Here is a 25,970-nt window from a genome sequence, read left to right on the forward strand (position 1 = left end):
TATCCTTAATAGATCATGAGCAAAATCGAGAGTTATCAGTTTTACTCATTTCCTGTGAAATAAAGAACAAAAAATACTTTAAATACACCCAACAAGGATACAGAGATTGAAATAAATATTGATGATAGATGCATGCACAATTGTACATGAACTTTAGAATTGGTATAGCTAATTGTGAGGGATCAGAATCAGTTATCAAACATATGACAGAAAACCCAATTAAAAATTAATAGGTAATTATGTGGAAAAACTTCGATTTTGTGACCATAAAAAAGGAAATAATATTTTATCCTAAACTGAATAGCCTCTTATTTCCTTCAACAGATATGTTATATTTGAATTCATCTGTTACTGATAAAATAAGCTTCAACATATTCTTAATAATGGTAAAATATGGAGTAATAAAAACGGGGTACTTTATCCACTTGGACTACTTGGCAGATTTCTTAAAGATTGTAAAGAAATTATGTGGGAAGATCATCTGAATCTGATTTGGACTAGATCTTCTAGTGCTGGAGATGCAAATCTTAGGTGGCCTGATTATAATGGTGCTAGAGTTGAAATTAAAGATACACTTCCTCAAGAAGGAGGAATTCTAATGAAATCGATGGATATTCGTGTACCAATAGTTAAATATGAACCAAATTACCAGTTAGAACAATGAGAAATTATTCTGAAAAATCCAAAAATTTCGGTACCTTTTTATGAACTACAAACTGTAGAAGTTGCAGGATTGAGTGGTAAGAGAAATTTTGAACTTGATATCACATATTACTATAACTCTACAGCATTTGATATGGTGGTATGCCATATTTTTTATTTGTTCTATTTCAGACTAAATGTAAGAATAATCAGTTATTTGACTGTTCATTATTCGACCATGTTAAATACAGAATATGTACTTGAAAAAAGGAGGAATCAGAGTTCTCTCACAGGATATGTGGAATATTAAATCACCAAATAATTTTCTCAGTGCGTATGATGCATTTCTCGATTTTAAACGAGTTACGCTACTGAAATCTGACACTGAGATAACTCTATATGATTTGATTTCAAATTCTTCGATCTATGTGTTTAACATGACTTGCAGAAAGAATGTTGTATATACACAGAAAGCGACTATGAAACTTTGCACAACTTTTAATAACAAAATTTCTTCAGACACTTTAGCATATGTAACAATGTACGGTAAGAAAAATTAACTTACAATGCACAGCACAGAATACTTACTAATAATTCTTAACTTCACAAATGAATAAAACATTTGAAACAATTACAGAAATGTTAACTTCATGTTTACATTTCCTTTGGAAGTATTTCCAGAAAGACAAAGGATATAAAAACTAAAAAAAATTACTATATCAGTCTTAATATGATATTTCAGATAGCTCTTGTTATGAAGATTACAATAGTATTTTGCTGACCGGTGTGGCTAAATTCTAGGGGACTTATGACCTCAGAAATTAAGTCCCATAGTGCTCAGAGCCATTTGAACCATTTTCTTTTCTTTTCTTCTTTTTTTTTTTCAAGACTAGCATTTCGAATTTCAAAGTAGGTTAATATTTGCATGAGATCGATGTTTGTTCCCTACATATCCATAAGACAACATAGGTCTTGCCAATGCATCTCTTCTCAGACCACTGACAGCTCTGGGCATTTACAACTTGTGTTTATCTGGCAATGTGTGGCCTTTAGATAAGATAATACTGACCTAGTGCAACAGTGTTGATAGGGCTGACGTCAGAGGAAATGAGATGATACGATGTGCACTGGCTCTGTCTCCCTTAAATGTTCTATCTCCGCCATTTGCTAAGCAGTTCATTCAGAGATGGTGCTGGAGCAATTATCATTTGCAACAGTACAGTTATATACTTCGTTTTTAAGATGTAATATTCTTTTTAAATCTGATTTTGAGTGTTGTAGGAGAATGTTACACGTTATGTATATTTCATCACTTCAAATTAAATACAAAAATGTGAAGAAAATAAATTACTTGCACTCAAAATAAACTGATGAAAATAACATTTTTAGAATATACTCTGTGATTCAGGTTCCAACAATACATACAAACTGCGATCAAATACATTTGCTCCAGGAGTGTCCCAGGCCAAGAGTGGGCTGTCCACCCAACCAGTCAGGATCATGCATCATCAAGTCACTGCTGTTCGAGCTCTGTCCCCTCAATTAAAGACGACGGGACCAGATGCAAAGGACAGCTACCTGGACTTCGAGGATAGAAATGAAATAAAGACAGTAAACACAAGAAAAAGCAGTCCAGCTTATCTTCAAATAGTGCCGAAGGTTTTTGGATTTCCCAAGAACGAATATTTTATTTAAATTAATGTAAATGTCGTGTGACTAGGGCCTCCCGTCGGGTAGACCGTTCGCCGAGTGCAAGTCTTTCTATTTGACGCCACTTCGGCGACTTGCTCGTCGATGGGGATGAAATGATGATGATTGAGCGTAGAAAATCTGCGACCCAATCGGGAATCGAACCTGGGCCCTTAGGATTGACTTTCTGTCGTGCAGACCACTCAGTTACTGGGGGCAGACATTGAAATTAATGCTAACTGCCTAGTTAAATAATAAAATATGCTGAATTAGAAAGCCAATAAATTTTTAATATGAATTATTCTTTGTGAGAATGAATTAAATTTTTTTCTTACATGTACTTCTTATAAAAAATATGAAATTCATTTTCTTACTTTCAACCTTCGATAAAAAATAATTGTTTTATAATAAGTGAATGAGATAAGTAAAGATATTCACTGTAATTAATTTTTTTAAGTAACTGATAGTAAAATAGACGTTTTAAATGAAAATAGGTGAATTTTGAAATAAAATGGGAGTATAGTATGTACAAAGTACCGGTCCTGGGTAACTTGAATCAGTCCTGACACTAGCCAGGAATTAGCCATGTGGGCTAGGACCAGTACTTTGTACCTAATCACCTGTCTGTATGCTAGATCCACTGCACCTGTACCTGGAGCTATGGCTTGTGATAGGATTTCATGTGACAGCAGAAGCACTGTCGTGATTATGCCAGGCACACTGAATATAAAGTTGTACGTCAGTCTGGTGATTCGACCTGTTGTGCTGCCACTCATGATCAGCAATCCACGAGTGTTTTCGAACAGGATAACGCCCGCCCACATACCGCTGTTGTTGATGTGTTGCCTTGGCCTGCTAGAGCACCACGTCCCCAATGGTACACATATGGGACATCATCAGACGACAACTACAGCGTCATCAACAAACAGCATTATCCGTCCCTGTACTGACCGGCCAAGTGCAACAAGCATGGAACTCCATCCCACAAACTGACATCCGGCACCTACATAACACAGTGCACGCACGTTTGAATGCTTACATTTAACATTATGGCGGCTACAAGAGTTATTAATGTACCAGCCTTTCACATTTTCAATTGTTTATCTCGCGCTTACATTAATCTGTGATCTTGCGATGTTAATCACTTAAACATACTATCTAGGCAAATTTATTCCTGAAATATCTGTATTCTTCATTAATTATGTTTTGGTGTTGCGATTTTTGTGATATTTTATCTAGAATTGTCAGCCTATGCAAAGAATAATGTGCTGATATTCCTCCTATTATCTGGCAGACTAAGAGCCCAAGTCTCTAAAAACGACAGCCTTTCGGCAATTTCCGAATACGCTTCTTCCTATTCGGCGATATATTGTCCAGGACGCATTCCTAGTACTATTAACTGACATGGCACCTAAGGTCAGCACATGATCTTAACCCATTAACACCAACAGACTTTGAAAGTGGATTGTATCTGGAAAGTGGGTACTTACCTCGATACGGCGGACAGAAATTCGAGCCTCTTGTACTGTTGCAATGCCCATGGGAAACATAATGGCTAAGGAAGCGTTGAGGACGTTGTAGAAACGAGCCATTGCGAATATCTAGAATACAAAAGAAACAAAGCAGCTGTGTTATTGGTGCGCTACTTGTGGAATAAATCTGTAACAAAGACACATGCGTATGTACCTGATCAGGGCCTGCAATTTTGCCTCCCAAGAAGTATGCCAGTAATGTGACGAGGAGAGAGGACCTCTCTATGAAGACGGCCGATGCCAAAAGAAAGCTTCTGAGGTAGGCTGCGTGTAACAGCTTGTGCACTTCAGACCTAAAAGCAGTCAACAGGCAAGTCCAGTTTTCAAGTTGCTGTTTAGTAGTTTGGGTGCGTGTCAGGCCAAGTTAATTGTCCATTCATGTGCTAATTCGTTCCTTCCTTCATTCATTCATTGATAATATTCTATGGATCCCTTTATGGAGGATGTTCTTCTGGGAACTGAAATGAACCAAGATGTACATTAGTAATGGGAAACACCATGTATTTCTTTCTTTCTTTCTCGAGGCCTTTGTCCCACTCCAACGCGGGGTCGGCTTTGTTATTACGGATATGGCAGTGTTAATTGCAGAGTGTGGCTGGATGCCCTCCCTGCCACCACTCCGAACCCCCTGGGATGGAAGCAGTGTACCCCAGCTGTCTGTGTCTAGTGTAAGTTATGAAATAGTGCGAACGTTTGCAAATATCTGTAAGTCGTGTAACTGAGGCGGAACTGGGGGACCAGCCCGGTATTCATCTAGCGGGATGTGGAAAACCGCCTAAAAACCAAATCCAGGCTGGCTGGCATATCGGCTTTCGCGTTAATCCGCTGGGCGGATTCGATTCAGGGCCGGCGCATCTACCCGAGTCCACGAAGCAGCGCATTAGCGCTCTCGGCTACCCTTGCGTGTTGGGAAACACCATGTATGAATTGTATTAATGATTAAGTATATTTGAACAGCTAGCTGTTTGTGGCTACCCGAGACACAGTTAACGTACGAAGGCATGCTGAAAAGTAACGTCTCCCAATTTTTATGAAAAAATTTTAAGAGTTTTAAAATACAACTGGCGATGAAAAAGTTTCCGCTTCCTGCTGCGTATATGCAACGTAGCGCGATTCTGATGCTGGCATATAAGCAGCGACATGTAAGCTAGGTATTAGTGTGGCATTCGTGTCTTCTCGACGTGCGTGCGGTGAATGCGGTTATGTGAACTATGGCAACGTTATTACCAAAGGCTTTCAAATAAGACCAATTGGCTGCTGACCCCAACATTGGTAGACATCGGAGAATATGGGGCAGCATATCTGTCGAAAATCACCGTTGGGGAATAGTGTGCGACGAGGAGTGCTGTTGTTTCACGAGAAGGCACGTCCCAGTATAGTAAATGTCGTAACGCAGAAGTTACCCCAACTCAAGTGGGTGATATTCGAGCACTCGCCCTGTAGTCCTGATCTTTCCCCGTGCTATTATCATAGTGTCGGTTACTGAAAGGAAGTCTTGAATGATCGGGGATTCCTGTCGGACGAGGATGTGTAGCAAGCAGTTTTACGGACTTCTTCACGCATCAGGCCACGCTGTTTTACAAAAGGAGTATCTTCAACCTGATACGTCTGTGGGATGATTGCCTTTACGCTTACGGCAATTTTGCCTGACTGGCATACTGTTTCTGGTCTGTACGGCCTTCGAAGAGAAACTTTTTGATCGCTCCTTATAAAATGAACGTTATTAACATTCTACATCCTTATTCGTGATTTCTACAGATAGCCGCGTGGGATTAGGCGAGCGGTGTAAGGCGCTGCTGTCATGGACTGTGCGGCTGGTCCCGGCGGAGGTTCGAGTCCTCTCTCGGGCGTGGGTGTGTGTGTTTGTCCTTAGGATACTTTAGTTAGGTAGTGTGTAAGCTTAGGGACTGATGATCTTAGCAGTTAAGTCCCATAAGATTTCACACACATTTGAACATTTTATTAACTTTTTTTTGTCTACAGATAAACAACTCCCTGCCGCTAGAGGGCTACAACGCTAGAGGACGTGTAACATGGCGGTGCTAACATAACTATGTCGGTGTGTGAGAAACAGCGTGCTGTAATCGAGGAAAGTTCGTTCACGCACGAAGCCCTCTCCTTTAGTATGAGAATGCCTGACAACACACGAACGCTGCGAATCTGCAACAATCCGACATTGGCATCGACCATCCTCCATACAGTCCCAACGTGGCCCCCTCCGATTTTCATTTGTTTCCACATCTTCGAAGACCGCGTTGTCAATAGATAAATTTGTCCGATGTTTTAGCTACTATTGCAAGTGGCCTTCCTCAAGGCTTCGTACTGAGCTGATTCCTGAATGAGAGAGAGACTTAAGACGCACCAGGTTAGCAGTATCGGAACACCAGGATGAATGCGATAAAGAGATAATATTCTGTAAAGTCCACGTACTGGTAAAACAGCCATTTACGTTGAGAAGGAAGATCAGAGAGGCCATAGAAATAGCCAAGCGACCCGCCAACATGAACAGAGAGGACGAGTATAGGCTTCTGGCGCCATGGCTGCCAACACTGACAACGCAATGGGAAGACGGCGCGAGAAGCATATCACAAAGAGGCCGGGAGACGGCGGTGGTCGCACCTACACAGATCACACCTGGCAACAAGTAAACAGCGCTACGTCACAGCCACCGCCCGTTTCTTACTCGCCTGTTTCCACCAATGGAAAGAAATAACGTAAACACCAATCAAGTACGTCACTATCCATCATTGACAAGGAATAATACAAAGACCAATAAGGAAGGCCTAACATCTCTCCTCCTATCATCAAGTACCCTATCAAATTACGTAAACAGCTTCCTTCGTTACTATACAAATCTAAAGACTCTGTCATTCAGCAATCAGCTCAGCACAAAGTCCTGAGGAAGGTCACTTACAATAGTGGCCGAATGTCGGATAATTTTGTAGATTGACAACGCGGTCAACAGCCCAGAAGAATTTTATTGCAGTGACAACGGCCGCGGAAGCCTACGCTTACATCTTCCTACACTTCACTTTGATAGTGATGATGCGGGGAAAGCAGAATTGAGGCTGTGGCTTTGTCAGCAATGTCAAACATTTTACAGTCACCGAGTCAGCAAACTCGTTTCTTGTTCGGAGAAAGAGCGAGAAAGAGCGTGAAATTAGCCAGCACGTTAGCAACTGACAAATATGTCTAACTGAACTTCCTGATTACGTCTACTTACACATACGTGCTCTCTCTGCCACCATACAGTCCGTGACGTAGGGCATCTTATTCCACTGCTAGTCATTTCCACTCGCAAATGAAGGGAGGGAAGCACATCTGTATGCCTCCGTGAGTACCCTAATTTTTCATATCTCGCCTTTGCTGCCCGTACGGTAAATGTACATTGGTGAGACGGTACAATTTCTTCCGTCAGTTGCATATGCCTGTCCTCTAAACTTTCTCAATAGCGTGTCAAGAAAAGAAAGTCTTCTTCCCTCCGGCGATTCCTTCCTGAGTTTCTGTCTTACTTGGATTGATGCTAATAAATCTAGTACCAAGCCAGTGAATTGCTCCAATATTTCCTTTAAGCTGATCTGGTGGAGATCCCAAACAATCGAACATTACTCAAGAATGGGTCACACAATTGTTCTATACGTGATCTTTATAGACATGCTGTACTTTCCTAGAATTCTCCGAATAGTCGAAGTTGACGGTTCGCCTTACCTACAACCGACCTTATTTGCTCGTTCCATTAAGAATCTGTTTGCTACGTTACACCAAGATTTTTAATCGACGCGACTCTGTCACTGTATTTAGACATTACAGGATTGTTTCTCCTGCTCATTTGTGTTAGCTTGCATTTCTCTACATTTAGAGCAAGCCACCGTTCATCATGTCAAATGGGAATTCCAAGTCATCCTGTATCCTCCTGCAGTCACACAACCACGACACTTTCCCGTATACTACAGCGCCATCAGAAAACAGTCACAGATTACTGCTCATCCTGTCCCTTAGATCGATTACGTATATAAAGAACAAGAGTGGTCCTGTTACACTGCGCTGGGCCATTCCTGGCAATGCCCTTCTTCTGCTGTACGGTCGCCATCCAGGAGACTGTACTGACTTCTATTACTTCAGAAGTCTTCGAGCCACTTAAGTATTTGAGAATTAGTTCTCTTTGCTGGGACTTCCTTAGTACGTTGCAGTGAAGCAACACGTCAGACGCTTTAAGCAAATTTAGGAACTTGTGGCCTGTCTGATCTCCTCCATCCACACATGGTCCTCAGGATATCATGAGAGAAAACAGCAAGCTGTTTCGCACGACCTTTCTAAATCCGCGTTTTTTGTGGCCAAAAGTTATTCTGTTTCAAGGAAAATTATTACATTCGAACTTAGAATATGCTCAAGAATTCTGCAGCAGAGGGATGTTAAAGATATTGGTCTGTAAAAGTAATGTATTAAGTTATTTAAGGAATAATGCACTAAAGCAGCAATGAACTACATTCTTTTTCTACTGACAAATTTACAAGCATAAGTGTATTTCTCATGTAAAGCTGAAATTCATGTATTCCATGTATCAAATGCTCAGTCAGTATTTAATTTGTATAATACCAGGTGTGTGTATCTAAGGTATCACATAGAATATACCGCAACTATCAACAATAGAACAAACAAACAGCTGCTGAATATCATGTACTGTTCTGATTTGCAACACTCCCAGTAATATACCAAAACACACAAACACACTAAACATACTTGAGCACAAACCATTTCAGATGAGAATAGCTCGAGGTTCTACCTTCTCACCTGAAATAGGTAGAAATAGGCCATTACCAACCAACATGCTACATAGGCTATATCCAGATACAGTATATCATTTCCCTCTACATATTGCAAATTATTTCCACCGCGCTCATTGTATTACATTTTTCATCTATTTTTCTTCGACATTTGCATGTATAAATTATATTCCCAGCAGCTAGGCAGAAACAAATTATATAGAACCATTTTGACAGCTGTTAAGCATTCAGTTCGCTGTAACCTTAGAGAAATTTTTATATTATGTTTTTTATATTATTTAAAAAACATTAACAACTGTGTACCAATAACATTGTAATAATGAGAAGTGTTTGCTGTTGGATTCAGAAGCATCCGATCCACCTCACATTTCAAGGCGGTGGGTTACTCTGTACTGTTAATGAAATAAATAAATAAACATTTGTCTGCAATTCTGTGGTCCCATTCTTTTGCCCCTTCATGTACAGGAATCACTTTCTCTTCTGTCCAGTCGCTTGCGCCTTTGACATGGGCGAGACATTCGCGATAAATGTAAGCAGTTAGGGACCATAATCGAATTGGACTTACTTTTTGTTTTCAGCTTATTGACTTATTTGTGACTTGTTTCCAAATTTTTCATTTGCTCCTCATCGCAGGGGGTATGTATTTCTATCGCCTACAAACGGGATTTTGTGCGGTGGTTAAACGATGGTATGTCTGTAGGATCGTTCTAAGTGAATGATTTTTAAACGCGGAATTTAAGACTCCGGGTTCTCTTTTGCTATCTTCTGTTGCTACACCAGAATGTTCGACGAGAGACTGAACAGAATCGTTTGACCCGCTTAACGATTTTACCCAGGACCAGAAATTCTCGGCAAGATTTTTCGCTAATACGTGTTGGTGGAGTAACTGTGCTCTTCACGTATTGGTCTTTTTATATGTGCAGCAATTTCTAGTGACTTTCGCCTGTCGACATTTATCTGGGTTCCTTTACGAACCGAGAGTAAACCTGTCTCTATACCTCACCGTTTGCTGGATTTTGTTATTAAAACGTCGACATTTCTGATTTCTTTTTTGAACTAAGAGTACAACAGTCTCTGCTTTCTCGGTATTTTCAGAATTTTGTTACTGATACATGGTTGGTCTTTTTCGTCCTTAATTCACTACTCGGTACACACTACTCCTCAGATCGATACACAATTTAAACTTTGCCCATGATTCCCCTATATCCATCATATTGAAAATAAATGATACCCATTCACTGTTTAAGTACGATGCTAACAACTGCTTAGGTGTTCTTTCTAGGACAAAAGCTCCCGTAGCCTTCTTCGTGGATTTATTAAGTTTAGCAAGCATCGCAGCTATGATGACATCATGACCAGTGACCACTAATTCCTGTCTCCATACTGGGTCGGTCCTTAACGTCAAGACTTTTTGTAGCTTCAAGGACTAAAATATTTCCATTGTGGATTGTCGAACTAGCTACTCAATGCAGCTACAGCGGTATCGGTTGCGACACGAACCTGTCAGTACGCTGAGGTGGCAGAAGTCAAGGGATAGCGGTATGCGCACATACTTGAATACTGCTCAGCAGTGTGGGATCCGTACCAGATAGGGTTGATAGAAGAGATAGAGAAGATCCAACGGAGAGCAGCGCGCTTCGTTACAGGATAATTTAGTAATCGCGAAAGCGTTACGGAGTTGATAGATAAACTCCAGTGGAAGACTCTGCAGGAGAGACGGTCAGTAGCTCGGTACGGGCTTTTGTTGAAGTTTCGCGAACATACCTTCACCGAAGAGTCAAGCAGTATATTGCTCCCTCCTACGTATATCTCGCGAAGAGACCATGAGCATAAAATCAGAGAGATTAGAGCCCACACAGAAGTATACCGACAATCCTTCTTTCCACGAACAACACGAGACTGGAATAGAAGGGAGAACCGATAGAGGTACTCAAGGAACCCTCCGCCACACACCGTCAGGTGGCTTGCGGAGTACGGATGTAGATGTACAGATGGCAGTAGTGTCGCATACACAAGATATAAAAGGGCACTGCATTGGCGGAGCTGTCATTTGTACACATGTGATTCATGCGAAAAGCTTTCCGTCTTGGTTATGGCTGCACGACGGGCAGTAACAGACTTTTATCGCGGAATGGCAGGTGGAGTTGGGATCGTGAGACATTTCATTTCGGACACAGTAAAAGACTTCCATATTCCGCGATCCAGCGCCAACAGTGTGTTGAGAATACGAAATTTCAGGCATTACTTCTCACCAAGAACAAAGCAGTGGCCGACAGTCATTGCTCTACGACCCATAGCAGCTGCGTTCGCGTAGAGTTGTCAGTGCTGATAGACAAGCAACACTGCGTTAAATAACAGCGGAAATCAGCGTGAGACGCACGACCAACGTATCGTTAGGACAATGCAGCGAAATTTGTCCTTAAAGGGCTATGGCAGTAGATGAATGACACTAGTGCCTTTCTTAATGGCACGACGTCCCCTGCAGTGCCTTTCCTGGGTTCAGTTGGACCCTAGGCGACTGAAAAACCGTGGCTTGGTCAAATGAGTTCTTATCTTAGTTGGTAAGTGCTCATGGTAGGGTCAGAGTGTGGCGCAGACCACACGATGACGTGGCCTTAAAGCACTGTGCAAGCTGGTGGCTGCTCCATAATGGTGAGAGCTGTGTTTACATGGAATGGACTGAGTACTCTGGTCCAACTGAACGAATCATTGACAGGAAGTAGCTACCTTCGGTTACGTGGAGACCACATGCAGTCAGTCATGGACTTGGTGTTCCCAAGCAACGTTGAAATTTTTATGGATGACAATGCACCATGTCACCGAGTCACAATTGTTCGTGATCGGTTTGAAGAACATTCTGGGCAGTTCGAACGAATGATTTGGCACGCAGATCGGCCGACATGAGTCCCATCGAACATTTTTGAGACATAATCGAGAGGTCAGTTCATGCACAAAGTCCTGCACCGGCAACAGTTCCGCAGTTATGGAGGGCTAGAGGCAGCATGGCTCAATATTTCTGCAGGGACCTCTCAATGACTTGTTGAGTCAATGCCACGTCGAGTTGCTGCACTATGCCGAGAAAAGGGAGTCCCACACTATATTAGGAGGTCTCCCACGACTTTTGTCACCTCAGTGCATAAATACTGGTGAGGAGTATATTCTTGTCAGTAGAGAAGTGAAAGTGGTAACAGTAGAATGGCTCAGTCAGGAGAGCTCTGTGACTTCCAACTAGACTGGTTATTGGATGTCACTTGAGTAACCTTCTAAAATAGCCCAAGTCCACTGCTGATGACGCGATTGTGAAGTAGAAACGTTAAGGCACAACACAGCTAAACCAAGACTAGACAGACCTCCTGTACTGAGGGAGGCTGTAAAAAATCACATGAAATCAGCGGAAGGAATCACTTGTCAGTTGAAAAATGCTACCAGCAGTCGAGTTAGTACAATACTTTCATGGAGTTAAAACGGAATGGTGTCGATGGTCGAGCAGCTCCCCATAAACCATGTATCTCTGTGTCAATGCCAAATGACACTTGAGGTGGAGTAAAGAGCGACGACACTGAACAGTGGATAACTAGAAACGAGTGATTTGGACCGATCAGTTTCGCTATATCCAGCAGCAATCCGAAGAAAGGGTTTGAGTTTGGCAAATGTCTAGTGAACGTTACCTACCATCATGTGTAGTACCAACAGAGAAGTATGGAGGAGGCTGATTGTCGTAAGGTGGTGTTTTTTGTGATTATCAGTCTTCATCATTTCCAGCAGCCACCTTTGAGAACTGAGGATGGCTTCAGAACCCAACTGACAGGAGTCTTTGGTGTTGACATGAGCGCCAACATGCTTACGACAGCACCCTGAAACCTCAATAGCTGCACGCAGTGTCTCTTCCACACCTGGGATGAGGCCCCCTGCAGACATATCGAGCTCACTTTGCGTTTCTTTCCAACCCTCGAGTTCCTGATAACTATCAAACCCGTTCTCCTGTGTGTGTGTTCTGAAGCTACTGAAATAGCTACCACTTGTCGGCTTGTAGAAAGAATGGGACAATCCCCCACATTTATTGTATGCCCCAGGGATGCAAACAGCTTGCAAAATGCCACTCACCCTGCTGTGAGTGTAGTTCCCCGACGTCGTCTGTGGTGTAAGGTGCCTCGGCAGCAGAGCCCATGAGCGAAACAAGCGACACTTGAGGTGCGCCATGCAACGCACCAGCTTCGCCACCAAAATTATATCCCAAGGCAGCAGCCTGAAGACGGCTGACTGTGGCCAACAGCGCCTCAGCTGTTAGCTAACTGTGGCTGTAGTCGAGTCAGTATAAAAAGATCCTCGATAGTTTCATTAGGCTGGGTCTGGCAGTTTCTCGTGCCCACTTCTGCCATCACGTAATACGATTTTGTAAGTATTAACAGATCTCCGTAGATGGCTATTGCTTTCACCTGTAGCCATTTGCTGTTCACAGATGAAATCTGGCAACAGTGTTGCCAGCTCTCAGGGATCTTCTTACGCTGGCTCGATTACAGCTTCTCGTGCTTCTGTACACAATACCCAGATGCCCTCTTCATAATACTTAACTGGAATAACTATAATAGGTAACAAAAAGCGAACCCTGTGGTTCTTCAGACAAGAATTTGTAGTACGCACGTTATTAAAAACACCAACGCAAGCTAGTACAGTGAGACTGTCATTGAAACCAGTTCTTTGAACGCTGACAGACAAGTAATTTTTCTATGTGGTGTCTTCAGTTCGTCGCGTTAAGAGATTTAACCCTCACTGAAGTTTACATAATTTTTCGTGTAATATATCATTATTAATGTTTATTTCTGCTCCCAATGCTTTCGACTGTCAGCTGGAATGTGGGTGTATTTATGATGTTGATTAGTAAACTTCATCTGCAGCAAAAACTGCAGTTCAGTTGAAACTACACGTTCACTGTTAACGTTCATAATTAATTTTGTTTCAACTACGCGTTTCAGAAGCCTAAACCTTGAGTAGGAGGTGGATTTATGTCTATTAATAAGACATATATGGATTATGTGTACGACTTTTACGTTACAGCTGGGACTTTCTCCAGTGGTCACAGGTTCCTCTTCCTCTCGTGTGACCACTGATGGCACAGGTTACTGTAAAGTCGCACACGTAGAACACACATGTCTTATTAATCGACATAAATCTGTCTAATAATGAAGGTTTTGAATGGTTTTTTAAAGAAACAGTGTTGATCATTTTTGTAGGTTATAAGCGAAAGTGAACTCAAAAGAGAAGTTTGTGGGGTTAATTTTTCACGTTACCACATCGTGAGATAATTTTTGTTCCTTTGGTGTAGTTGGCTAATGTGACATTCAGGTCCCAGTTTTGATGATAAGACTCCATCCGTCCATGGGGGGAAACGTGAATGCCGCAACATTTTAATTTACAATTAGAATGTTATGGTCTCATGAAGAGCTTGACAAGCTTGTAGAATACCCAGCAGGATAGTTCTTTTTGGCACGTAGAGACAGTTAAAATAATTCAGGTGTAATAGTCGTGGAAATAACTCCCCCTTGCCACTATTCAGAAAGGAATATTTAGTATTTTTGTGCAGCACCATGTCATCAACCGGGTGCAGAATAAGTTATAGCTAGGAAGTAATTTGAATCGTATGACGTGCACACTTAAAAACAGACGCCATCAGATGAGCTCAGTCTGGTACTGGTTATGTATAAACGAAATTTAACGAAACACTTGGTAACATCGAGTGTTACATACCGACGTCCATGGGCTCAGAATGTCTATGTGCATTGTAATTTCATAAATATTTTGTTAATATACAGTCACTTACTTCCTGGCCATGGCTACGAGCTTTGCGAAGGGCCTCTCCCAGGCGTACATCTTGACCACCTGTATGCCCTGCACCAGCTCGTTCATCATCCTCATCCTCTCGTCTGTCCGGACGGCCACTCGCTTACGGAATCGCGCTGACAGTCTCCCCATATAAGCTGCCAACATAAACCACGGAATGTGCTGCAGGTATTACCTGAAACATTACTTACAACAACAAAATCGTCAAGTGAAAGTGCTACGGATCGCGCTAGTTAATGGGTGTCAAACATGGCATGTTACTTACAAAAGACTTTGAGGCAAGTTACACAGTTACAAATCTTACTATAACGAATGAAAATATTTGTGGTATTAGACACGAATCTGAAAAAAACCGTTAGAAATTATAGTAGTACAGTGTAACTGGAAACTGACTTCTAATCAATGGAACTTTCATTCACAAAAGCAGATTCTTTTGTTTAATAAAGCGAGAAATTGCTTGTAAGGAAATCATAGTGCATATGGCTATAGAAGACACAACATTTTCAGAGCAATTAAAGATTTTGTGGATGTATCAACTGCGCAACAAGAGAAAGGTTTGAATGAAATATGTAAAAGGGTGCAAATGGGGACGCAAATCAGGTTTTCTTTAAGTACACGCTGTAACGATCGTGATCATCAGTTACTTTTGAGGCAGGACGTGCTGACTCGGTGCTAGTCAGGAAAGCCTTTAAAGTGACGAAGACGCTATTATCAACAACTTACTGAAATGGAACGAAGTTGTGTAATAGGACTGCGATAAGTTGGATGTTCCTTCTGCGACGCTGCAAACAGACTTGGCAAGAATATAGCCACTGTGCATGATTGCTGGCAGCGGTGGTCACGAGAATGTATGGTCACAAGAAGACCGGGTTCTGGACGGACACGTGGCACTACCGAGAGGGATGAGTATCTCGTTCTGTTTATTACTCTGGCGCATCGTACTGCGTCTATAGCAGCAGCTGACCCACAGTGACACAACGAACTGTTACGAATCAGTTACTTCAAGCACAGCTCCAAACCATATGCCCTGAAGCGATGCCCTGTAGCGTGCATTCCACTGACTGCAAACAACCGCCATTTGTGACCAGCGGCGTCAAACGAGAGCTCATTGGAGGGCATGGTGAAGATCTGTTGTGTTCTATGATGAAAGCTGGTTCTACCTCGGGTCCACTGATGGTCATGTGTTGGTTAGAAGGAGGTCAGTTGAGGGCCTGCAACCAACCTATCTGGTTGCTAGACACACTGGACCTACACCTGGTGCAATGATTTGAGGTGTGATTTCCTATGACAGTAGGAGCACTCTCGTGGTTATCCCACTCACCCCGACTACAAATCTGTACGTCAATCTCGTGATTCGGCCTGTTGTGTAGCTATTCATGAACAGCATTCCAAGGGGTGTTTTCCAACAGGATAATGCTCACCCACATATCGCTATTGTAACTCAACGGTCTCTACAGGCTTTCGAAATGTTGCCTTGTCCTGTTCGATCAACAGATCAGTCTCCAGTCGAGCAAATATGGGATATACTTGGACGACAATACCAGTGTCATCGACAAACAGCATTAATCGGCCTCGTGTTGACCGACAAAGTGCAACGGGAATGGATCTTCATCCCACAAATGGATATCTGGCTCCTGTACGACACAACCAATGCACATTTGCATGCGTGCATTCAACATTGTGGTGTATACACCCCTTTTTAAGTACCAGTATTTCACATTTTCAATGACTTATGTCGCACTCACATTAACCCGTGAAACCCATGATCTTGCGAAGTTAATCGCTTAAATATGTTACCTAGACAAACGTATCCACAAAGTTACATTACTCTCCATTAATTATTTTTTCGAGGTGCAATTTTTTTTCCATCAGTGTATATACTAAGTATTTGAACTGTAAAGTTGTTCAGTTGTTTTCTGAGTTTTTTGTAAGTAATACAATTGTGACAAAATACGCTAAAGCTTCTCGATGTACACAACAAAGAGACACAGAGAGAAACAACGATGGGACAAGTAAATCTGCAGCAGGAAGCAAGCAAGTGGATCACAAGTGTAGCTCAGGAGTAGTGGGTATCCAGATAGTCTTGACTTAAGCATATGTTATATGTCCAAGAAACAGCTGGAGAAGAATCTCTTTTACGATATTATGTCCATAATTAGTCTTTCTTGCTGGTATTACGTATTGCAACTAAGACACAAGTAACCAGAAAGAAGTACTCCCACTTTCTAGAGTACATGAGTTTGAAGTTTTCGCTGTCATTGCATGACATCGTCTAAGTAGAATAATACACGTAACGTAATGCATACATAACTTATTCTACTCTTGAATTAACTGATCCTGCTATAAACATCATACTATAAACTTCAATGTTTTCATATCTTAATTCCAACGTAGGACCCAAGTTATTTTTCTGTCCGAGTTATAGTTTAATCCTGTGCATCATATCAACTTAAGTGGCATTTAATACTGATTCGTTTACTAGTATTCTGACAGGAAATTAAAAAAATTCCGTTGTAAACGGCCCATTGCAAAATATTTATTGACAATTTGAGACATAGCACAGATACGTCTGTCAACTGCACGTGAACATTGCCCTCCTTGTCAATAAATTAATAAATTAAAATAACGAAGGAGAAAATATTCTGATGTAATCATATCTAGATGTATGGAAAATTTTATTAGAATAACTTTGGCAAAAATAGTATCGTGGTCCATTAGGAGAATCACGAGGTATTCGAATTTTAGTTGAGCTATTGAAATGAATTCATGCGAGGCAGAGGCGAGTGTTGTGTAGCAGGGCGGCGTTGGTCACAATAGCTCAAGTCACCAATGATGGGGACTCAGACCACGCCGTTGGGAGTGCTGAACGTTGGTAGAGCAACACTGACGGTCCCCTAAGCAGAAATATTGCGTAACGTGCAGAAGCAGACACCTCTTCACTAAGAACTGGAGGAAAAGTCCAATGTAACTTAGAATGGCGGAGGAAAATTAGACCATCATAAAATTACGCATTGTCATAAGTAGGAGAATAAATTGTGTCAAATATCATTTAGAATTTGTCTGCCATGGAACGATCGATGTAAGTTTTTATAATATAAAAACGATTAACAAATCTTCAAGTGTACTATGTGACGTCATAGACAGCTGACACAGACAGCAGTTGGGAGTGACACGCCATTATTAGGAGCAAACGGCTGGCAGTTGCTGTGGTTGGATATGCGCATATTGAGTCAATAACGTCTGACCAAGTAGAGACACGTAGGAAGTAAATTAATTTGCTGTTGCCACAGTCTATTTTGATCTTGATAACTTAGATAGACAATGCACAAAAATTTGTTCCACACGCGACGCCATCACTACAATTAATGTTGTAAGCTGGATGAACTGGCTCCTCTTGTGTTTACTGCCTCAGTAATGAGATTTAATCGTCACTGAAGATCACTTGGTTCCGACAGTGACATTATTTTATACCTTTGTGTCTAGAGAATATCAGTAATTCCTGAACCATCCTGGCGTTGTCATGGGGAGACACGCGTAGAAGGCAGCAACAGTCCTATCCTGCACAACACAGCAGAGTTGTGTTAGCTTAGCAGTGTAAATTCGTGCACGAGAAACCTGTTCTCGAGTATATTTATAGAATGTAGCTGTTAAAGTGATACATATTGTTTCGTAGGCGTCTGAGGGAAAAGAGAAACGCCGGATGATAACAGAATATCTGAACTGAAACTTTCTAAATGTGTGCGCATCACCACTCGCATTTACGTTAAATATTTTGCTACGGCTAAGTTCTCTAGAATTGTAGGCATTAAACATAATATTTAACAATCGGTGCTGCAACAAGATATATTTCACTTCTGAGTATTCTTTGTTTTATGCGTATTTATACATGAACGCATCTGAATTGCTATCGTGGAATTAACAACGTTGAGTGTTAATGTTTATTACATGCAGCAATGATAAAATTTCTTAGTTATATTTTGTCTTTTTCTGTACAACTAATGGTACCACGAAACTGATGGTTCCTATGTATTCTGTAATTCTGCATGCTATTTGAAGTACTTCAAAGGTCATTACAGACTTGAGTTCACGTGTAGTTTCAAGACTGCATATAATTCAACAAAGTTACAGGCGAATTTGCCGTACAGAGGATTTAATTTTGAGTTACTTTTATTTCCATTTATCAACGCCTACGTGCCACTGCCGGCCCATTGGCTAATTGGCTAACAAGAACCACATGTTCTAAAGAACCCGATCTACTCCTTGGAACGATAAATGAAAAGAGAGAGAAAATATCACATACTTGTCACTAGGCACACTGCAATATTTGGGAAAGTTATCCCTTTAACGCCCTTACACAGATAAACAGTTACACAAACAAACACTTGAACTAGGCCTTTACATTCCCTTGCCTGGGTTGTATTGTCCTACAAGTAAATGAAAAATGGCTCAAATCTCTTTACCCCTCCTCACTACAACTCAGTACACCGTTTTGGGAGATACCCTTCGGATGAAAAGAAAATGCACTAACTGGAAACCTCCCCCACACACTCGACTTCCTGCGCCCCACTCTCAACTCGCCTCTTATTTGGCTGACTAGGTCCGTGTATACTGTGGGTCACATCTTCAGCAGTCTGTTCCACCTCTCAGGTTTCTTCGCGTTTCAGTCGGAAGTTTCTCATCGATGTGTCAGAAAGCATATCCTCTCCTTCCAGCGTTGGTAGACTAAAGCGGCCGGATATCTGAGGAGATTTGATTGCAGGTCATCTACAATGTAACTGTCTTACACACACACACACACACACACACACACACACACACACATACACATACACATACACACACACAAACAGACACGAGGTTTTCACATTTCCGTGTAGGATTTATTGTCTCAGAAATAAATTACGAATACCTCCAAACCCTTAACTGTGCCCAAATTTTAGATAGATTTCCTTGGCTGTAATTAAAATGCGAGAAATGACAATCCCCTCCAAAGTATTATCAAATGGTATCACCTGTGCTCCGTTCCCAGTGCTTTCGGATTGGGCTGAAGAGCTGTAATGGGGGCAGATCTCAAATATCGTGCCATCATTCAGCTAAGGAATTAAAAGCGAAACAATGATACACATTATTAAAAGTATATTGTGATTCTGGTCAATGCAAATCATTAACGTTATTCTCTCACATACACATTCCATGCATTTATTTTTTCTGGACTATATGTTCAGAAACCAAATTCAAGAAAGCTCCAATGCCCCACTAGCGAGCAAGATTTTCAGATGGTTTTTCTTTGTTACAAGAACTTGATTGCGGAACTGAAAATCCCTTCTCCAATATTCATTTTTGGCAAATCTTCCATCCTAGTTTCAGAACTGACTGTGCAAGAACCGACCGATACAATGAGCTGAATCTCAAACATCATGTTCTAGATTAGTACTTGTACCATAGATCATGAATACGACACTTCGTAATGATGTGGAACGTGTCAGGTTAATAAAAGGTGTCTATACAAGATATTACATTACACAAAATATTACATGGTGCTTAATATTTTTTAATTTTTTTGGGACGGGGGTGGGGAAACTACCCACTTACTATATCCAAAAATTCATCTAATGAGTAGAAGGAGTTGCCATTCAGAAATTCTTTTAATTTCCTTTTAAATGCTATATGGCTATCTGTCAGACTTTTGATGCTATTAGGTAAGTGACCGAAGACTTTTGTGGCAGCATAATTTACCCCCTTCTGAGCCAAAGCTAGATTTAACCTTGAGTAATGAAATGATCCTTTCTCCTAGTGTTGTAGCCATATACACTGCTATTACATTTGAATTCGTTGTTAATAACAAATTTCATAAGTGAATATATATATATTGTGAGGTTACAGTGAAGATCCCTAGCTCTTTAAATAAGTGTCTGTAGGATGATCTTGGATGAGCTCCAGCAATTATTATGATTACACGACTTTGTGCAATGAACACTCTTTTACTCAATGATGAGTTATCCCAGAATATGATGTCATACAAAAGCAGAGGATGAAAATAGGCGTGATAAGCTAATTTACTGAGATGTATATCGCCAAAATTTACAATGACTCTAATAGCATCAGTAGCTGAACTCAAACGTTTGAGCAGATATTCAGTGTGTTTTTTCCAGTTCAACCCCTCATCAATGCATACACCTAGAAATTTTGAATATTCTACTTTAGCTACCGATTTCTGACCGAAGTCTATATTTATTAATAGTGTCATTCCATTTACTGTGTGGAACTGTATATACTGACCATTTGGTCATGGACAGAAAGATAAAGTAAATAGCATTTGTTGACTTAATATAATTAGGCATTCATTAACAGAAGTGTCATTCTGTTGCACCACCGTAGGCAGCAAATAAGCAGCCTGGAACAACCATCCCGACAGCGATCAGGACGCGATACTAGGTCGGCAGAATGTTTTATTCCCTTGGTTGGGCATTTTAAAAAGCACTACATTCTAGACTGAGTCAATGCGTCTTTTTCGAAGCATTACAAACATCCTTTTAAAGCCTGAAATTAAAATTACTGATTAGTGAGTGAATCAGACTTCACCCATGGGAAATGCTGTAAAACTTCCACTCTTAAACTGAGCTGTTTGAGCCTTACACACTCGTGTATGACGTTTACTGTTCCACTTCCTAACCTACACTTTTATACAGGACTGATCCATATGTTTCTTTCGTTTCTTTTCTTTTACTTTGTCTTAAAAAATGATAGAAACGTATTAAAAAACGAAAGAAATCAGCTTTTGCACTGGTATGATGCCATTCTCAATTTCTTTCTGTTTTACGCTTATCTTTTCATTTATACGTATCTGCTACTCTCAACATCCTCCATAATTCACTCTATATTTCCCAACCTGTATCTGTGCTATATGTTCCACCTCTAGCGCTTGGTCCAGGCCCAAGTAAACGAATATATTAAGTTATTAGCGAGTAGCTACTGAAACGTTTACAAAATCGCGCAAGACACAGTTTTGTAGTGACATACTCTGTGGCGGCACTGTCATCAGAACGACGTAGACGACACCGGCGAAGGCAGCCCAGGACACGTAGCGGTACAAGCAGTAAGTGACGAGCGCCAGCTGCAGGAAGCTCAGCCAAAGGAAGTTGCCGTATATCGACGCCACGTCGAAGCGCGCCACGTCGTTAGACATCAGGTTGATCACCTGGCCTGTGGCAGTGGCGTCCATCGACTGCTTGCTGATGCGCAGCACCTGCAACATAATTTGAAAACGTCAGTACTTCTTCACAATGGGCCTATTAGTCAGATTAACCACTTCACTTGCACTACTAGTTGTTTGAACCAAACTCACACCGTTACTCAATAAACACAGGGGACAATATATGGTTCAAGTGGCTCTGAGCACTATGGGACTTAACATCTGAGGTCATCAGTCCCCTAGAACTTAGAACTACTTAAACTTAACTACCCAAAGGACATCCATGGCCGAGGCAGGATTCGAACTTGCGACCGTAGCGGTCACGCGGTTCCAGACTGTAGCGCCTAGAGCCGCTCAGCCACCCCGGCCGGCAATAATATGTGGTTTCCGAGTTGAACTCTATGGCAAGATTGTAGTGCAAGTGGTTTTTCTTTGAGTTTCTCCACCTTATCACTGTCAAAACGTACATACGGATATTGAATGAAAGGAAAGAAGATAAAGAAAATCGATGTAGGCACTGAATTACGTGGTACGGAAGTTTAGTCAGTCGACTCGCGTTTTAGTGGAATTAGATTTAACCCCCACCAGCAACCGATATTTGCAATTAGACTGAATCAGACTGTGCAGCAAGAGTGAAGTGACAGCCTTTGTGATCGTCGATAGCTATGTAGAGTCCGCGCAGGATGCTCAGTGACCAATTTCAGACCAAGGTGCTGTGGGAGTACATTCGTTTGTTCGAAAGGGCAGGCAGTCAGTTTTGCAGCTTTCGGCTGGTCGGCGATGACAGAATCGAGACGCACGCCCTGTAATCTTTATCAAAGGATTTTGGTAGAGACTATTCGGTAAAAAAAATTCACTTTTGTCTTACTTATACCCATATATGTTAGGTTCATGATGATGTGCCCATCATTTCGTTGCCGGCCGCTGTGGCCGAGCGGTTCTACGCGCTTCAGTCTGGAAACGCGCGACCACTACGTCGCAGGTTCGAATCCTGTCTCGGGCATGGATGTGTGTGATGTCCTTAGGTTAGTTACGTTTAAGTAGTTCTAAGTTCTAGGGGACTGATGACCTCAGATGTTAAGTCCCATATTGCTCAGAGCCATTTGAACCATCATTTCGTTAATGATCATGTTGTCGTTGTTGTTGTGGTCTTCAGTCCTGAGACTGGTTTGATGCAGCTCTCCATGCTACTCTATCCTGGGCAAGCTTCTTCATCCCCCAGTAACTACTGCAACCTACATCCTTCTGAATCTGCTTAGTGTATTCATCTCTTGGTCTCCCTCTACGATTTTTACCCTCCACGCTGCCCTCCAATGCTAAATTTGTGATCCCTTGATGCCTCAGAACATGTCCTACCAACCGATCCCTACCTCTAGTCAAGTTGTGCCACAAACTCCTCTTCTCCCCAATCCTATTCAGTACCTCCTCATTAGTTATGTGTTCTACCCATCTAATCTTCAGCATTCTTCTGTAGCACCATATTTCGAAAGCTTCTATTCTCTTCTTGTCCAAACTATTTATCGTCCATGTTTCACTTCCATACAAGGTCACACTCCATACAAAAACTTTCAGAAACGACTTCCTGACACTTAAATCTATGCTCGATGTTAACAAATTCTCTTCTTCAGAAACGCTTTCCTTGCTATTGCCAGTCTACATTTTATATCCTCTCTACTTCGACCATCATCAGTTATTTTGCTCCCCAAATAGCAAAACTCCTTTACTACTTTAAGTGTCTCATATCCTAATCTAATTCCCTCAGCATCACCTGATTTAATTTGACTACATCCCATTGTCCTCATTTTGCTTTTGTTGATGTACATCTTATATCCTCCTTTCAAGACGCTGTCCATTCCGTTCAACTGCTCTTCCAAGTCCTTTGCTGTCTCTGACAGAATTACGATGTCATCGGCGAACCTCAACATTTTTATTTCTTCTCCGCGGATTTTAATACCTACTCCTAACTTTTGTATTCTTTATTGCTTGCTCAATATACAGATTGAATAACATCGGGGATAGGCTACAACCCTGTCTCACTCCTTTCCCAAGCACTGCTTCCCTTTCATGCCCCTCGACTCTTATAACTGCCATCTGCTTTCTGTACAAATTGTAAATAGCCTTTCGCTCCCTGTATTTTACCCCTGCCACTTCAGAATTTGAAAGAGAGTATTCCAATCAACATTGTCAAAAGCTTTCTCTAAGTCTACAAATGCTAGAAACGTAGGTTTGCCTTTCCTTAATCTAGCTTCTAAGATAAGTCGTAGGGTCAGTATGGCCTCACGTGTTCCAACATTTCTATGTAATCCAAACTGATCTTCCCCGAGGTCGGCTTCTACTAGTTTTTCCATTAATCTGTAAAGAATTCGCGTTAGTATTTTGCAGCTGTGACTTATTAAACTGATAGTTCGGTAATTTTCACATCTGTCAACACCTGATTTTTTTGGGGATTGGAATTATTATGTTCTTCTTGAAGTCGCAGGGTATTTCGTCTGTCTCATACATCTTGCTCACCAGATGGTAGAGTTTAGCCAGGACTGGCTCTACCAAGGCCATCAGTAGTTCTAATGGAATGTTGTCTACTCCCGGGACCTTGTTTCGACTCAGGTCTTTCAGTGCTCTGTCAAACTCTTCACGCAGTATCGTATCTCCCATTTCATCTTCATCTACATCCTCTTCCATTTCCATAATATTGTCCTCAAGTACATCGCCCTTGTATAGACCCTCTATATACTCTTTCCACCTTTCTGCTTTCCCTTCTTTGCTTAGAACTGGGTTTCTATCTGAGCTCTTGATATTCATACAAGTGATTCTCTTTTCTCCAAAGGTTTCTTTTAATTTTCCTATAGGCAGTATCTATTTTACTCCTCGTGAGATAAGCCTCTACATCCTTACATTTGTCCTCTAGCCATCCCTGCTTAGCCACTTTGCACTTCCTGTCGATATCATTTTTGAGACGTTGTATTCTTTTTTGCCTGCTTCATTTACTGCATTTTTATATTTTCTCCTTTCATCAATTAAATTCAATATTTCTTCTGTCACCCAGGGATTTCTACTAGCCCTCGTCTTTTTACCCACTTGATCCTCTGCTGCCTTCACTACTTCATCCCTCAAAGCTATCCATTCTTCTTCTACTGTATTTCTTTCCCCCATTCTTGTCAATTGTTCCCTTATGCTCTCCCTGAAACTCTGTACAACCTCTGGTTTAGTCAGTTTATCCAGGTCCCATCTCCTTAAATTCCCACCTTTTTGCAGTTTCTTCAGTTTTAATCTGCAGTTCATAAGCAGTAGATTGTGGTCAGAGTCCACATCTGACCCTGGAAATGTGTTACAATTTAAAACCTGGTTCCTAAATCTCTGTCTTACCATTATATAATCTATCTGAAACCTGCCAGTATCTCCAGGCTTCTTCCATGTATACAACCTTCTTTCATGATTCTTAAACCAAGTGTTAGCTATGATTAAGTTATGCTCTGCGCAAAATTCCACCAGGCGGCTTCCTCTTTCATTTCTTAGCCCCAATCCATATTCACCTACTACGTTTCCTTCTCTCCATTTTCCTACTCTTGAATTCCAGTCACCCATGACTATTAAATTTTCGTCTCCCTTCACTACCTGAATAATTTCTTTTATCTCATCATACATTTCATCAATTTCTTCGTCATCTGCAGAGCTAGTTGGCATATAAACTTTTACTACTGTAGTAGGCGTGGGTTTCATGTCTGTCTTGGCCACAATAATGCGTTCACTATGCTGTTTGTAGTAGCTTACCCGTACTCCTATTTTTTTTATTCATTATTAAACCTACTCCTGCATTACCCCTATTTGATTTTGTATTTATAAACCTGTATTCACCTGACCAAAAGTCTTGTTCCTCCTGCCACCGAACTTGACTAATTCCCACTACATCCAACTTTAACCTATCCATTTCCCTTTTTAAATTTTCTAACCTACCTGCCCGATTAAGGGATCTGACATTCCACGCTCCGATCCGTAGAACTCCAGTTTTCTTTCTCCTGATAACGACGTCCTCCTGAGTAGTCCCCGCCCGGAGATCCGAATGGGGGACTATTTTACCTCCGGAATATTTTACCCAAGTGGACGCCATCATCATTTATCCATACAGTAGAGCTGCATGCCCTCGGGAAAAATTACGGCCGTAGTGTGCCCTTGCTTTCAGCCGTTCGCAGTACCAGCACAGCAAGGCCGTTTTGGTTAGTGTTACAAGGCCAGATCAGTCAATCATCCAGACTGTTGCCCCTGCAACTACTGAAAAGGCTGCTGCCCCTCTTCAGG

General features: G+C 41.4%; 1 protein-coding gene across 1 annotated transcript in view; it reads right to left on the reverse strand.

The window, feature by feature from the left end:
• Positions 1-25,970, reverse strand: part of LOC126157769 (ATP-binding cassette sub-family C member 4-like) — a 275,373-nt gene that overhangs the window by 175,254 nt on the left and 74,149 nt on the right. Inside the window, exons 5-8 of the mRNA XM_049916397.1 lie at positions 21,506-21,731; positions 14,466-14,622; positions 4,018-4,156; positions 3,822-3,932 (exon numbers count right to left, since the gene is read on the reverse strand). Of these exons, the coding sequence (XP_049772354.1) occupies positions 3,822-3,932; positions 4,018-4,156; positions 14,466-14,622; positions 21,506-21,731 (633 nt within the window). The remainder of the gene's footprint in view (positions 1-3,821; positions 3,933-4,017; positions 4,157-14,465; positions 14,623-21,505; positions 21,732-25,970) is intronic.

This window comes from Schistocerca cancellata, chromosome 2 (genome assembly GCF_023864275.1).
Source record: "Schistocerca cancellata isolate TAMUIC-IGC-003103 chromosome 2, iqSchCanc2.1, whole genome shotgun sequence".
Lineage (NCBI taxonomy): Eukaryota > Metazoa > Arthropoda > Insecta > Orthoptera > Acrididae > Schistocerca > Schistocerca cancellata.